Raw genomic sequence first — 16,443 nt, 5'->3', positions numbered from 1 at the left:
ACACCTTTCTCCCCCCCGCTGTGCAGGGGCTTAGCACACATTTAGCCCTTGACATATTTGGGAACAAGGAAGACAGACTATACACACACAGCCATACTGCAGACATGACATAATGCATGTGGTTTATATTGGGCTGGAGATAGTCATCATCTTTTTTTTTTACTCACAATCATGCCATGCAGAGGCAGCTGGCCGTGCACTTTGAACTGGTTGGTGGCCGTCACCCCTTTACTGGTGTATAGGAGCATGTCAGAGAACTGCAGAAGGAGAGAGAAATGAAACTATTGGTGTGTGTGTGTGAATTGAATCAACATTAGAATCTAGTTGACAACTGGTGAAATATTCAAATAAAATTACATGATACACACATGTATACAGACTAAGTATATGTATTGCAAACATTGTATACATTGCATTGTGAATATCAATATCAACAATACCAAGGATATTTAAAAAAGGCTGTCTGCTTTTGTCTGCCTTTTTTACATATTGTTGATATTGTTCAGGTTCTTGATTGAACATACCAGGAAGAACATCCTCTGTTGCAGGCCTTTCTTTGTGAGCTTGTACAGACACCCCTCACGAATGAACTCCTGTGAAAGACAGCAATGAGCGGGCCTTGATTAGTCAATATAGCTATGCAGCTGAGCCCAAACATAATGTGTGAGATCTAACAAATGTTGGGTGTGTGATGAGATGACTGACATCAATAGAGGATCACCACCCTTTCCTGTCTCAGTCTATGGCAATCCTTCACAAATCAATATACTTCTATTTGACATTACATGTGATTGCTCTGTTATAATAATTATGCTTCTGAAATGTCTTATTAATTAGCGTGTCATTCTTCTTTAGCCATGTGGTGTTATTTACCCTGCCAGGGGCTGTGAGATTCTCGATGCCGATCAGGTCTCTCTGCAGCTCTGTGAGCTTCTGGAAGTTCTCCAGCCGGATGAGACTGCTCTGAAGCTGGGCTGCAATCTCAGCCACATCCTTCAACGCTTCTGTAGACAGACGAACACACATACACACACTTAAGAACAGACACTGACATAGGCAGGCTCAGACTTTCATACATATGACTAAATACAGGCTCAATACTTCATACAGAAGTGCATGCATAGACAAAAACTGACATTTGCACATACACTCATGCAGACACATGCACACACCTTGCCAAATTAGAGCCTGCTTTCACGTCTGGTGTTAATTACTGTAGCAATATTAAGACAAGCTGTTACCTTTCCACAGGATCAACACCTCTCAGAACCCCATAAACACACATGCACCACCTTCTCACATTCCACCCCAACCCAATACCCCCCTCCCACCAATTATCCACAACCCTGCCAAACTATCCAAACACTTAGCTCAGGAGAGGGGACTGATGGGTCGGCCCTCAGCCAGACCCCTCTCCCCAACAGATCTCTAAAGTTCACCTACCAAATAGCTACCATCTTTGCCCATATAAGGAGATCCGGTGTCTTTTTCCTATGGGAAAATAATATGGGGATTTTGAATTATCGCACCTGTTAAAACTCTCGCGTGGACAAAGAAATCAGAAATACAGACGTTTTGCTTTACACTTTTGTCCTCTGCCTTCAAATGGATACTGTGATCTTTGGTACTTCAAGACCGCAAACTTGGATTTTTTGCTACCCCAGAGCTAACTTGCAATGCAACTTGCCATAGGCAGTTAGCTTCAATTAACACCCGTATCTCCTTATATGGGCAAAGATGGCAGCTTTGGATCCTTTTTTGCAGGCGGACTTCAGAGGTCTACATATGTAAGTGCACGTTGCCCAGTCTTCTCTCCTACCCTTGCAGTCGTCGTGGTCGCGGTGCTCGGGGGTGTAGTGCTTGCACAGTCGCTCCAGGATGAGCTTGTAGTGCATGAGACGCTGGATGGGCTTGAGCAGGAAGGTGTTGAGCGGCAGGTAGCACACCTTCTGGAGCTCAAACTCCTTGTAGACCGTCTCCAGCTTCTTCAGACGCTTGGTGGCCTTCTCCAGCTCAGTCAGCACCTCGTCGTGCTTCTGCAGGTAGCTGGTGAACTCCTGGTGGGGCGGGAGAGGACAAATATCATCAGCTCAACAGGTCAGTGTCACTGACGATGTAGCATAGTAGCTTTTGCAAATGTAATGATGCCACAGTGAGGCATGTGTAATAAAAACAGTGCAGCAGGGTGGCTGATCAAATCGAAACATTTATGGCAAAAACATTTTCAGATAAAGTGACATAAAATGTAGCTGACATCAAGTTAACGACTGTCCTAGAGCTACATGTATGCTAGCTATGGTCTAAAGCAGTGTTTCTTAACTGGTGGGTCGGGACCCAAAAGTGGGTCACGGAACCGTTCTGGGTGAGTCGCACAGCTTGTGGTTAAAAATAAAGAAAAAAAAAAAATTGCCAATTTAAAATGCTACCTTATCAGATCTAATATTGGACCTTTATTTTGATAAACTTTATTCCTAGCCTACTTATCAGTCATTGCCATAGACATAGACAATGTTTATGTGACTGGTCATGTTAGACATAATTTTAGTGGTAAACGCAAGTAGGCTGCTACTCTGAATATTGAAGTACCCTACAGTAGGCTCGGATATGTATTCACTTAAACTGAGGACAAAATAGGACAGAAACCCCATTGTGTGGTGTGCAGTAGATGGCTGACACATGAGAGCATGAAACCATCAAAACTAAAATGCCACATGGAAACAAGGCACCCCTGTCAAAGTCATACCTGTCGAGTACTTTGAAATGTGACATCAAGAGTTGAAGACTTCACAAATGTAGGCTAATGCCAAACATCCGCATGTTCCAAACAAGTAGGCCTACAGGCACTTCGCTTGTCTTACCATGTAGCTCACCATATCCATTGTCTTGAACGCTAAAAATATATATATTGGTCGAGACTTTACGAACATGGGAAATTGTGGGTCCCAAAGCCAGATCAGTTGAAAACCCCTGGTCTAAAGGGTTCTGCAAATAGTGGGACTTCATTTCTAGGCTTTTCAAGCAGATGTTAGGCATGCAAAATCAAGACATGTTTTATTGGCAGTGATTCGGAAATAAAAGGAATGGATTACATGGACACAAATGTGACATGCATGCACACACACACACCAAATTCTTTTTTAGCTTCACCTTCAATGCACTCATGTTCCTCAGCATGACATCTCCGATTCTCTGGTAGTCGCCCTTCACGTGTGCGTTTGAGCGCCCTTCCCTGGGAACACAGAACAGAGTCAAGACCAGAATCACATCGCCACTCAACTCAGACACTTTAATTTGATTTGACAGATGGTGAGAGTGTCCAGTTCAGATATATATATATATATATTTGAGCTATCTGGGATTCCTGCAACTGGTGAAGTGCATGGCTTCTAGTGTGTATAGAGAGGCATATTGGTTGAAACAGACACCAACCAGAGCGCCAGCCTCTGGTCGATCTCCTTGAGGAAGCCCCGGTGGAACTCGTAGATGGGGTCGATGTTGGAGAAGAGCAGAGTCATGAGGCCCTCGGGCATGGCGTTCTCTTTGATCACAGCACTGCGGAACCACTGCGTGGGGAGGGGCACACAAGACCATATGTCAAGACATAAACATGGTCGCATACACACACAGACACAACAGAGCATACATCTCACATACTAGCAACTGTGAACACACACATACACACACACACACACACACACACACACACACACACAGATAAAACAATCATCCGCACAAGTGTGTACACATAGACATATACACACAGATATGCAAGGACACAGTCTTGCATGCACTCCACACACAGCTGAAGATGCTTATCGGACACCCAAGCTCACCACGGTGATGACCTCCAGGTCTTTCAGGTAGGTTCTCTCTGTGGTCAGAATCTCTTTGGCAATGAAGTAGGCCTTATCAGTGGGATATCTCTGGGGAGGACAGACATAAGGATCTGAATAATCTGATACCATGTGTACACACACGCACACACAAAGTCAAACATAAAGCCAAAAGATAGGGCTGCAATAACATGCAACCCATGATGGCATGTGTGGCTTTGTGACTGGATTACCTATGGACTATTGCACTTTAGGACAAACCAAGAGGACCGTTCACTGGAAGGAGTACCTATTTGCCCTAATCAACCACATAAAGGTCTATTACTGGAAGAAAGTCACTGCATGTGCCATATGCTTTTACTCTCCCTAGGTAAACAAAGATAAACAAAATGACGTGACAGTTTGAGCGGAAAGAATGAATGAAGTCTCCCACACCAAAACAAACACATCAACCAGCCAATCACCACAGAAGCGCCACAGCCCTGCGCACCCGAGATCCCAAAATTATCTGATTGGCTAAGACCTCTGAGAGGTCAAAGGTCATAAGCGACAAAGTAGTGTTGTGAGGCACAGCGTTAAGAGGAATGGCTACGGAGCGAGGGCGGCATGCGAGAGCGCCAGTGGCTGTACCTTCCTCCTGCCCTCATCCTCCTCGTCTAGCCTGGCACTGCCCACCTCGCTTAGGATGGGGCTCTGCAGGGGTGAGGGAGCCTGGCCGGGTAGACTCAGTGTGGACATCTGGAAGGAGGGCGACATGCAGAGGGGACCCTTGGGGCTGAAGGGCGAGAGCAGGGGGCTGTCCATGGTGGAAGAATCTGTGGGGAAGGAGAGGGAGAGGGAGAGGGAGGGGGAGAGAGAGGGAGAGTGAGAGAGAAACGTATTAGGTTGGAAAAAAGCAGCATATCATGCCTTAGTCATGACCAAATCCATGTTCCAAAGCCTAAAATGGCAATAATTAAAACAAAGTGTTTTGGTGTTTTTAATCAATCAAAACAATGAGCACTTCTCTTCCAAGTAAGGCTCTATTTAAAAATGAAACATACGGCTGATGTCATGCATAAAAAAAAAAAAAAACTGAAGAGCAGTGTGTGGGGGGCATCTTAGAAATAAAAAAATAAAAAAAACAGACTTTGACGATTCCTCAAAGGATTTAGCACGTTACGTTTGCAGCATGTAAGCTTCACTGCTCCAAGGGGCTAAATGTTTATCCCCATGGTAAATCGAGGAATGGGCACAGCTTTCAGTGTGGTCCATACAGAGTATATAGTCTAGAAATCTGCAGAGGAGAGACTGCCCCTTCAAACCCGTCAGACAGGCTAATCCCCATCAGCTCAAAGGAAGAGATGGTGATTACTCAAGCCCGAGAGCACCTTCCACAGAACGTTTTATTTTACAAACCAGACCTTCTGGTTTTCACTTCCCCCATACAGTAGGTCTAAAACTACAGGAGTAAACGGTCTACATGTTCTACTTCAGTCAGTAATGGATGCAGCATAGGTTGCATTGTAAAAATGCCTCTTTTTGGTAGTCCACATTGTATAGATTATTGATGCAATGGTTCTTGAAACACTGAGAACTGGTGGTACACAACACTGCAACAAAAAACAATGGCACACTTCTGACCATGGCCTCATCTGAGAGATGCAACATCGGCACGTTGCTCATCTCCGAATCCCTTCAGGATCAGACCAGTAATCCCACAGGCCAAGCATTGGCATGGATGACAACTTCCTCAATATTTTGACGGGAGCAAGCTCAGAGGGGCTAAACGCGCTCGCTCACACAGACACGCTCTCTCACAGCATATTTCACGCTCACATAGAGCTCCGGCTTGAAAGGGGATGGGGGGTAGGAGGGTGGGGCAGAGGGTGGAGGGGGTGAGATGGGTGGGGCAGAGGGTGGAGGGGGTAGGAGGGTGGGGCAGAGGGTGGAGGGGGTGAGCTGGGTGGGGCAGAGGGTGGAGGGGGTGAGCTGGGTGGGGCAGAGGGTGGAGGGGGTGAGATGGGTGGGGCAGAGGGTGGAGGGGGTGAGATGGGTGGGGCAGAGGGTGGAGGGGGTGAGATGGGTGGGGCAGAGGGTGGAGGGGGTGAGATGGGTGGGGCGGAGGGTGGAGGGGGTGAGATGGGTGGGGTTGGGTTGCAGCAAGGACTGGATGATGGTTCCCACATTTTCAGCCCGATTGTTTGCAGAGCAGGGAGAGTCACCCGGAGTGATTTATTGACAGTGTTCAAACATAGGGGTTTGATTACATTATGGCTGGTTTGGGTGCGGAGGGTGGCTGTGTCTGGGGTGGTGGTGGTGGTGGTGGGGGGTGGGGTTAGAGCGAGAGAGAGGAGAGTCAACAGGTTTTGTTTCTCAGAGTTTTCGTTTTCGCCTGGATCACACCAAACGCACAGTCAAACACACCAACTAAAGAGTTGACTAGCTGTCGGTCTCATTCTTTCTTCCTCGCTCCTTCTCTCCCTCTTACACACACAGCACTGCCTGGTATCTCTGTCTCTCTCTCTCTTTCATACACACACAGACACACACACACACACACACCGCAAATGGAATGCCACAGCTGTTGTGCTCTTTAACTGAAGAAGAAGGAAAAAGTAAATGAGGGGAAAGAAAAACTAAACCATGGTGGAAAAAAGCAAAAAAAACACAGTGCACACACACACACACACACACACACACAGAGCACACACACACAGAGCACACAATATGCAAGAAGGAAAAAGAAAAAAGGTGACTCCACGACCCGGAAATAATTCCCGAAGAAGCGGCTTATCAGGAATGCGGTCGGTCTGGCCGGCGAGTGGGGCGGGCCCTGGTTTACAGTTTAACTTGGCCCTCCCAGGGGGGATGACACAGGCTGGGGAAAACGAGAGGGGGCGGGGGGGGGGGGGGGGGTGAGGAGTTCTTGTCTGCGGCGGATTGACTTGGCCGACAGCCAATCCAAACACAGGGAAAGCACAGGGGGTGGGAGCGGGGGCGCAGGAATTCAGCAAGAGAGGTGCATCCCCAGTCCGAATCTGCCACGCTTGGGTCAGCGAGCACTTCCTCTGAAATTGACAGGAAATGACTGTGTGTGTGTGTGTGTGTGTGTGTGTGTGTGTGTGTGTGTCCTCACAGGGTCCTCTTTCACAGATGGCTCGCTGCTATGGTGAAAGTGTGTGTTTTCAGCTTTTTTTGTTGTTTTTCCAACTTCTTTCCTTCCTCCTGCAGGTCTCTGTGATGTCACAAAAACAATCCTAGTGCCAAGAGCGTCACCCTGAACTGTTTGTGCACACACAGCTCTCCCTCATCTCCCTCTTGACTGTTTAAGTGATGTGGTCGTCATGTGCAAACACAAAGGATTCTCCTTTCCTCACAGCAAGAGGGCAGACTATAAACAAGCAGGGTCATAAAATGGTCTCGGAGTAGTTTGTGAAACTGTCGGTGGGGTTGGGCAGGGGTTCCAGTTCTTAGCTCACCGATTCTTTGGCTGCAGCCGTGGTTTGTGGGGCAAATGCACCAGGTAAAGACAGAAACCGAATGGGTGAAGTTTGAGGTGGACATGGTCTAAGAAGCACATGCACGGGAAGGACGTTTGGATATAATGCCCTTTTGTATGGAATGATATGATAGATGTGTTTATGCATGAGCGGTCATCTGATTTCCTCTACTCAAAACACGGCGAAACTAAAGTCACGGAGGACTTCTGGCAGAAGCAGTGGGCGGAGGCACGCGCACCTCTGCAGTGTTCTGGCACCATACTGTTACTTTTCTCATCTCACCTTCCTTTCCTGGCCAAACGGTACAGACACAAAGTCGGCAGCGTCAGACAGCCACTCGGCCAGTTCCCAGTCTGTTTTTGCCTCAGGCGAGAGTCCCACATAAACCTAGAGCTTAAAGCACTGGCCTGGTGCCTTAGCAGTGGTGGGTCAAAGCTAACAGTGAATGCTGAGAGTGGTTATTCCATCTGTGGCTCTGCAGTGGTAACTGGGTGACATAACGGATATGGTATCTCTCTGGGCCTGGACTCTGTTTTGTCATAAAACAAATCCTTCTATCTGGGAACAATTAAAAACACTTCAGCAAGGAAGCGTGAGTCATAGGTCAACGACTCCATACACTCCGGCTCCGTGGAGTTAAGAGTCGAGCAGTCAGGAAGAGCGATTGCACAGGTCGAGAGCTCACATTCTGTTATGGTTTTCGACTCCTCGACCCGGAAATAATTCCTGAGAAGATGGCTTATCAGTAATAGTCAATCCTGTCATTGTGCTATTCTTTTATCATGCCTTTTCATGTTGCATCTCGTTTGTATTATTTTCGTGTTAGGACTGAGCAAGGAAGTACATTTTGTTAGTAAGTCACTGGCATGACCCAGAAGCATAAGTTGGATTAATACCTTTCCTGGTTTCCTTACATTTTGTTTTTGTTAGTTCCAGCTGTTCTGGAAATAAAGTTATGTCTGAAATGCAAAACAATTTACCCAAAAGTGATTATTTTATTTTAAAAAGGGAAAAGAATAAGGCGTGAAATAATAAACATACAGGCATAAGTACACTTTTTGTTTCACATTAGTAATCATTACATTAATTAAAAATACCTTTGTTAATTAATTCTTTATGATAAAGAAAGCCTCATGACCAGTGGTCTGAGCATAATAAAAAGGATAATGACAAGCCTGAAGACCAAAAAATTACAATGTAGGTGCAGATTGAGACTGGAATCAAAGCAAGGCTGACCCAAAAGCTGCTCTCCTCGGTAAAGGACACAGCATCTGAGAGTCTGCACTGACAAGAGGACTCCACTCTAGTTCAAGTGAAATTTACAGGCAGGTAAAGGTACTTTTTTTCTCTTTTTTGGACAAAGAGGCAACCCACATTAGTGTCCTCTTTTTGGGGGGCAGGTTTCATTTTAGCATTTGAAGTCTTTCAGTTTGATCAAACTAAAATCTGTAGTAGGGAGTGCATAAAACACCACAGCATAAAGCAGCAATGACAATTTGCAAACAAATAAAGCATCAAAATGGACTTTAACGGCAAGTCGCTTTGGATAAAAGCACCTGCAAAATGTATAAATGTAACTGTAAGGAGTGCATATGAGGAAGAGTGGCAGGAGAGGACAAATGTCCAGAGGTCACCTTGCTTTGACTCTGCAGCAAACAGGACACTGAGGGAAACAGCTTGAGTTTCACACATTAAATGGCAAGTGTCTGAATCCAATTCCTGTAAATTATAAAAAGCTAAAAAAAAAAAAAAGACCATCAGGTAATGTGACCTTTACATGTAAACTGTTTAAATGTTTAAAACTAGCTTTGAGGATTTGACGCAAATCATCATTTTTTTGTGCGTGGCTGTGCACAGTTAAACCATATTGCCACAGAAACCCAAAAAGCAACATATAGTCAACAGACTGGTCATCTTGTCAGTTTGTCATTTTGTGTCAAGTAATAAGATGAAGGTGCAGCTCAAACATGCGCCTCAGATCCACAAGCGGATTTCCCTCAATTTCCCTTCAAACCATTTGTGTGGCAGCATTACCCGCCACTAAGCCTGCGCTAATGCCATTGTGACAAACCAGCGGGAGAGTGGAAACTGGGGGAGGGGAGGTGAGGTGAGGTGTGGTGAGGTGTGTGTGTGTGTGTAAGTACATGTCTGGTGTGTGTGTGTGTGTGTGTGTGTGTGTGTGTGTGTCTATGCAAAGAGGGGTGAGGGGGTTCAAAGGGTCCACAGACTCTAGACTTTGGTGAACTCCAGCGGGGGGTCCAAGCAAGGGTGGGTGTGGACTGAGTGAATCGTGGTCAAGGCTTGTGGTGGACTCTGGGCGTTGGGGCTATTGGAGGGGGAGAGGGAGAGAGGGTGATGGGCTATTGGAGGGGAGAGGGAGAGAGGCAGGCAGGGAGACAGACAGGTGGCCAACCAGAAGCCCTCAGAGAGTTTCAGAGAACACTCTAGAGGGAGCGTGCCGGGTGGACACCTCTTCATCTCCCAACCCCCCCCCCCCCCACCACATGCCCCCAGGGAGCGTGACAGACTGCAGGGGAGACGAGTCACGTCCCCCGTCCTCGCTTGTGAGAGTAGAGAGGTGCCGCATGGACCCGCAACATGGGTAGGGACACATTCCACACAGAAATGAGTGAGTATGCCGTCCCTCAAAATGACAATGAGAAAAGACTGATCTGGTTCATACTGCCTGTTCTTAAACATCTTCTCATCTTAGAAACTTCCGTTTCACCACATTAGTCCATTTGACTTCTGATCTTAAGCTACAAAATAGTTTATTATTTCACATAACGCAGGGCAGCACAGAAGGAATTTCTTTTGTGACTGAAATGTGCAGCGAATGGATGGACTGAGCAACTTTGTAATCTTATTCAAGTTTTTGGGCAACTTTTCGCTGAGACATCAACTGAACATGCATGTACCCCTCACAGTTATTAATTATTGCCAAAAGTCCATTCCTAAACCTGGTTGCAGTCTGTGCACAGCACTGCTTTAAAAAGCTGCCCAGTCCATCATAAGCCTGACAGTAAGGTTCCAATAGTGGCTTAAGTCAGCCATGGCCTATGGAGAATACACTCACCGAATGAGGACATGGAGTCACATAGAGGCAGGGGAAGGAGAGGAGAGGAGAGGAGAAGAGCATATAAAAGCTTCCACTGCCACTTGCAAGCACGCACTTATACACACACACACACACACACACACACACACACACACACACAATGATTTGAAATCTCAGAAAGAGAGAGAGAGAGAGAGACCAAAAGTAGGGGTATAAACCACCCTTTGGCAGTCCCAGGCAGGTTAGAATGGCAGGAAATTAAAGAGGGGATTGTTGGGCAGACGCAACGGAGGAAATGACATCAGTCTGTGTAACGAAAAACACCGCTAGCAGTTACACACCCCCCCCCCCCCCCCCCCACCCTAGCTCTCCGTCACCTCCGTAAGGGTCAGGAGCACTCCATGTACCGTGGCATGGAATCAGCGTTCCCGACCCGAGGAACCGAGAACCTCACCAACCAAATGGCATGCCTGTGGGCTGGCGGCTGGACAGAAGCAACAGTGCTGCGGGTGCTGGCGCACCCAGCACCACTTCATTTCATATCAAACACACACACACACACTCCACCACTTATAGGAGTCCAGAGGATGCACTATGGCAACGTTTACATTGTCGAATAGAGCCATATGAACTGTGAATGCATACAACCACAGTGGAGACATGTGGAAAGGGGATCTTCACCAAACTGCTTGATGCGAAAAGTGCAATGATTTAAGGCTGGAGGCTTCGCAAAGATCCTGAAGTGCTCACGAAAGACTTAATGCTATAATTAATATATATATATATATATAGGCACAGGAGTGAAGATAGGGTATGTGGTTATGAGCATTTATGTGCTAGAAAAGTTAGAAGTGTATTTACAGTACCTGAATCAAAAGCATTCAAACATTTACATAAGCTAAAAACACTAGATTGCCATGAGCTATGTATTCTAGATTACTCACAGACACTCATGCTGTGAACATCTCTGCATGAGGCAAAATATATGATTTACTTGTCCTACCAACAATGTTATTTTTTCTTCCAATAAGGTCCTACTGACCTCCATCTACTGTTGTATATGAAGCATGAGGTAGTGAAAACTACCATTGGCTTCACATACTGGCCTCTATGTTACATTCGCTTGGTTAGCAGAGGTACCGACAGCATATGCACTTGATCCGGCTCAGCTCACTATACTACTTACATTCTTCCACTGAAAAGTTGCTGCAAGACCAGCTCCAGCCCTGGAATTTTAAACAGGCCGTTCTGCAGCCAATTCCCAGGGAGCTCACGACTAATTCCAGCCAGAAATGTGTGCACCCTTCTTCAATATATGTACCTATACTACATATGGTGAAGCACCACAGCATGCTAAATATGCTTGAGCTAGGAGGCTTAAAAAATATATGTTAGGGACGGGGGAAATCTCAGGCGTATGAGGATTGGCTCCTCACCAGCAGGGGTCAGTATGGAGCGCATGCCTCACCACAATGACTGAAGAGAGGGATTAAGGCTTGACCAAACTTTGGCCTGGTTTGCTGCTCAGCATTGGAAATCGCCTAAACTCGCACCCCTTGCTCGACAATGAACACCGGCTTCCTGCAATTTAAATTAAGCCCTGAGTAGAACAGCACAATAAAAGCGCTCTTAAACTGAGCCCTGTGAAAGGATAAAGTTCCAGCCGTTTTGGTATTTGGTGTTCCCTTCAAGGGTTTCAGCATGAAATGGAAAGGGTGGGAAAAACCAAGATGTCTGGGGACTGTACACTTCTTAGCAAAAGCATACTTATCTGGTCCTCAAAGATCCATAGCAACAGTTAGTCTTAGCTTCACATCTAACTGTTCCTTTTGAAATCCATAGCTTTACTGCCCAACAATGAAGTCAGTGCTTCAAACAAACACAACAACCAACCATAGCGGTTTTTTCTGGGATTCAAATTGAATTGGCACATGAGATACATATATATAAAAAAAAAACACTTACATTGTCTTTTGTCATTAAGAAAAAGCACATTCATGTCAATACAAGGAAAAAACCCTTTCACTCAAATTAATATTCCTTCACAGGTTGAAAAATGATCTTCATATACCACCACCAACCACATTCACACATACACAATGCTACAAGTGCTAAAAAGCTACACCACAATAGACTTTGAGCCTGAATCTTGAGTTAAGAATATAGGAGTGATGAGTGATTCAGAGAGGAGTGAATGGAAACCGACACAGAAAGGAGTGCTAAAAGAAGCACAAAGTACCAATGACCATTATTGCGTCTGAAGAATTCTCACTACAGACACTTGAGCAACTGCCCTCGACTCGAGAATACTGCCCACCGAAACTACCATCAAATGTCATGACTTAGAAAGTGCTGCAAGGGTAAACAACCCCCTCCTCCCACCAACAAGGACAACAAGAGCAAGAATCACAACCAAGCGCAGGCTCTGTGAACCAGAAAACCACAAGACAAGTGCGTAAGGCAAAGTAAAAGGGCAAGAAAAACAAGAAGGTTGAGGGGATTGGACTGTTACAACTATGGCTACTACTATTACTAATACTACAACTATGATTAGTCAATCAAGTGCCAAGTCATTTTCAGCATTTTAGAAGGGATGCTTGGCGGTACAGACGGTATTCGGTCAAAGCCACTCATCCCAGGGATGGTGCTTCTGCTGGTTTAGGGGCATAGAGGGGGAGGTTTGGAGAGGTCGTCCCTCTCTAACGAGTTACATTTTCAAATGGCTGGTGCCCGGAGGTTCGCCCATGCCGAGTGCCCGCAGGTTGTGGCACTCGAGCAGGAAGCCCTCCACTCCGGTGCCTCCGCCCACCAGCGGGTTGGCATAGAAGAGGTTCTGCTCGGGGGGCAGGCCGGCGTCCGAGCCCCAGTCGGAGTCGGAGGCCGAGCTGGCGTTGTCCGAGCCCTCGGTGGCCGTCGGCGGGTAGCTGAGCTGCTCCAGCTGCTCCACCAGCTCGCCGAACTGGACGGCCGAGCTAGCGCCCGAGCGCACCGAGCATGCTGGGAAGTTGACCATGGAGCTGGCCTCCGACAGGTTCTCCGAGCCGGGCAGGCGAAGGGAGGAGGACGAGTCGGGCCCACCGGCCAGGCCCAGTGGGAAGGAGAGTGAGAGCGAGTCGCCAGCCGAGCCCAAGGGCAGCGGGTCGAGTGAGCTGCACTCGGAGCGGTTGTTGACCAGCGAGCTGGTCTCCGAGCGGCCGCGCGAGCTCATCACTCCATACGGGAGGCCGCTGCCACTCAGGTCCTCCAGGCCCAGGCCGTAGTCATCAGACATGGCCTGGTCTATGCTGCCCTCGCCGTTCACCTCCCTCCCCAGCCCTTCCTCCTCCTCCTCCTCCTCCAGGTAGGCGAAGCGGCCGGCTTTCTCGTCAAAGCCGAACGAGTAGGCCTCGGCGCCACCTGCATAGAATGACATCTCGGCCGGGTCGTCGTCGATGTACTCCTCGGACACCTGCAGGTGCGTGCCGGCCAGCGGGTAGCGGCCAGGGCTGGACGCCGCTGGCAACGGTTGCCGGCCGCGTAACAGCTCCGCCTCAAAAGCCTCGGGTGTTAAAACGCCCTTCCTCTCGCCCACCCCGACGCTGCTCACGCCCCCGACGCCTCCACCTCCTCCCCCACCAGCCCGACCGGACACCCCCCTCCCACCAGCCCACTCCCCGCTATCCTCATTGCCATTTTGGGAGATGTGCTGCAGGGGATAGGAGAGGCTACTCTCTACACACACAAACGAGGGGCCGCAGTCTCCTGCAGTCACCCGGTTACTAGTGGCACCTTGGAAGGCGTAGTGGGACGGGGGCGAGGTGGCGGCCTTGACCGGGTCCTCCTTCGGGGGGCTGGGGGGCCGGGCAGGCTGCTGCTGCTGGAACTGGAGCTGCTGGCCCTGTGCGAAGGCGGACTGGCTGTGGTGCGTCTGCTGCAGCTGAGTCTGGTGGTCCACGCGCAGGGGAGAGCCTCCGCTGGTCGGCAGGGAGTGGAAGGAGACGGTGGCCGAAGCAGGCGAGCCGGGGAGCCGCAGGCTGTCGTTGAAGGACAGGCTCTGCAGGAGGAGAGAGAGAGAGAGAGAAAGAGAGAAAGAACAGGATGGGTGGAGGTAAATATGGAGTATGGAGGAGTCATGTTGCCATCCAGTGGAACAGGTATACATATGGAATGGATGAGGTGGTGTTAATGAGAGAAAACGATATGGGTTTAAAAAAGGTCTCTGAAGTGTTCATCTGAACCCTAAACCTTGAACTAATTTAACTGGATAAACAATGTCTGGTCAGAATAGAGGGAATTCTCTACTAACCTGTTTAGGGAAATCAGCTGCCAGGGAGCGGGCAGACATGCGAATCTTGCTATTCCTCCTGTCAGAGAGAGAGAGAGAGAGAGAGAGAGAGAGAGAGAGAGAGAGAGAGAGAGAGAGAGAGAGAGAGAGAGAGAGCCGTCAGATCAGGGATTAATGCAAACACAGAGGCACAGGAGACAGTCTGTGGTTCCCCCCAAAACAACCCCCGCTTGCACCCAAACACACACCAATCCCAAACCCCCCCCCCCCCCCCCCCCCCCTACAATCCGCATAAACCCACCTGCCATCACAATCAATCCCAGACTCTTCTCAACCACCCCCACATTGTATCCTGTGTTCCTGTTATCTGATGGACCACAGGACTGGCTAAACAAATGTAATGCAAATGTCTACCTGTGGCCATGAAACAAAAGCAAAGCCACACACACACGCGCAATCACACACACACACACAAACACACCTCTGAACAAAGTTATTCCCTAATCAGAAATCCCCAACTCCACCCAAAGCTCACAAACCTCTGGTATGGAGTCCTTCGTGCACCGCTGTCTCTCACATACTCCACCAGTTGCTTCTGAGTGCGGCCACTGCTCAGAGACAAAGACAGCATTAGGGCCCTAACAATAGGCCTGTCACAACGTGGAGAATCAGGGCTGGCAGGGTCTGGCCTTTTAACCACAGAGTGACGAGTGACAATGAGATGTAAAGGGGGCCAAATATTTACTGTGCTGATCGTGAGACAAACACACAGAAAGACCACTGCAGACAGATGTCACACACAATGACACACAAAAATAACTCCACACACATTCTTCACAGACACACAACCATACAATCCTTGACATACAAAACAAGCACACACACAACCATACAATCCTTGACATACAATACAACACACACACACATACAATCCTTGACATACAATACAACACACACACACATACAATCCTTGACATACAATACAATACAACACACACACATACATACAATCCTTGACATACAATACAACACACACACACACACACACACACACACAATCCTTGACATACACACACACAATCCTTGACATACAAATCAACACACACACACACACACACACACACACACAATCCTTGACATACAAATCAACACACACACAATCCTTGACATACCACACACACACACAATCCTTGACATACCACACACACACACGCACACGCACGCACACACACGCACACACCTGTATCTGAAGGAGGATCCTCGGCTGAAGAGGATGGCTTTGGCCTTGGGCTGTGGCTGGTCGTATAGGCGGAAGAAGGAGTGGTGCTCCACACAGTTCTTCCAGAAGATCTTACACTGGTCCCTACTGGCCATCAGGAACTCTAGCGTGTCCTGGTGAGGGCCCTGACACAACCAACAAGCCAACGTGAGCACTCTGCAGGAACCACTGCACAAACAGCCAATTCCGTGCAATGAAAACACAAGGTGCAGAATGCAGCAAGTTCAAATAACTGTGACCTAATTTGATTAATTTTAATCCATCTCATCTATTTGCATCTATTTGAATGTTGTAGCAGAAAGACAGACACGCATCAGTTGTCTACAGATCAGGGTAGGTATCAGTTGTCTGTAGAAGATTCCATGTTCAACTTGGCGGACTCACATGTACTTCGGGATGGAGTTTAATGAGGAACCGCTTCCTCTTGAAGCTCAGTTTACGGATCTTTGACCAGTTGAAGGTGTTGATTTTCGTGATGCCCTGAGAAGAATAGGTCAGTAGTTACAAAGGATGTGAGAGAATGTCAG

At 47.8% G+C, this 16,443-nt stretch overlaps 1 protein-coding gene across 1 annotated transcript in view; it reads right to left on the bottom strand.

The window, feature by feature from the left end:
• farp2 (FERM, RhoGEF and pleckstrin domain protein 2) overlaps nucleotides 1-16,443 on the bottom strand; it is a 47,182-nt gene that overhangs the window by 9,331 nt on the left and 21,408 nt on the right. The window contains 15 exon segments of the mRNA XM_042057148.1: nucleotides 168-257; nucleotides 525-593; nucleotides 874-1,004; nucleotides 1,820-2,057; nucleotides 3,148-3,229; nucleotides 3,430-3,563; nucleotides 3,834-3,923; nucleotides 4,464-4,648; nucleotides 5,618-5,804; nucleotides 9,551-9,641; nucleotides 13,085-14,406; nucleotides 14,659-14,716; nucleotides 15,177-15,245; nucleotides 15,878-16,041; nucleotides 16,301-16,396. Coding sequence (XP_041913082.1) covers nucleotides 168-257; nucleotides 525-593; nucleotides 874-1,004; nucleotides 1,820-2,057; nucleotides 3,148-3,229; nucleotides 3,430-3,563; nucleotides 3,834-3,923; nucleotides 4,464-4,648; nucleotides 5,618-5,804; nucleotides 9,551-9,641; nucleotides 13,085-14,406; nucleotides 14,659-14,716; nucleotides 15,177-15,245; nucleotides 15,878-16,041; nucleotides 16,301-16,396 — 3,006 coding nt within the window.

The sequence above is a fragment of the Alosa sapidissima genome, chromosome 12 (genome assembly GCF_018492685.1).
Source record: "Alosa sapidissima isolate fAloSap1 chromosome 12, fAloSap1.pri, whole genome shotgun sequence".
Taxonomy (NCBI): Eukaryota; Metazoa; Chordata; class Actinopteri; order Clupeiformes; family Clupeidae; genus Alosa; species Alosa sapidissima.
This window is presented reverse-complemented; position numbering and strand designations above follow the sequence as displayed.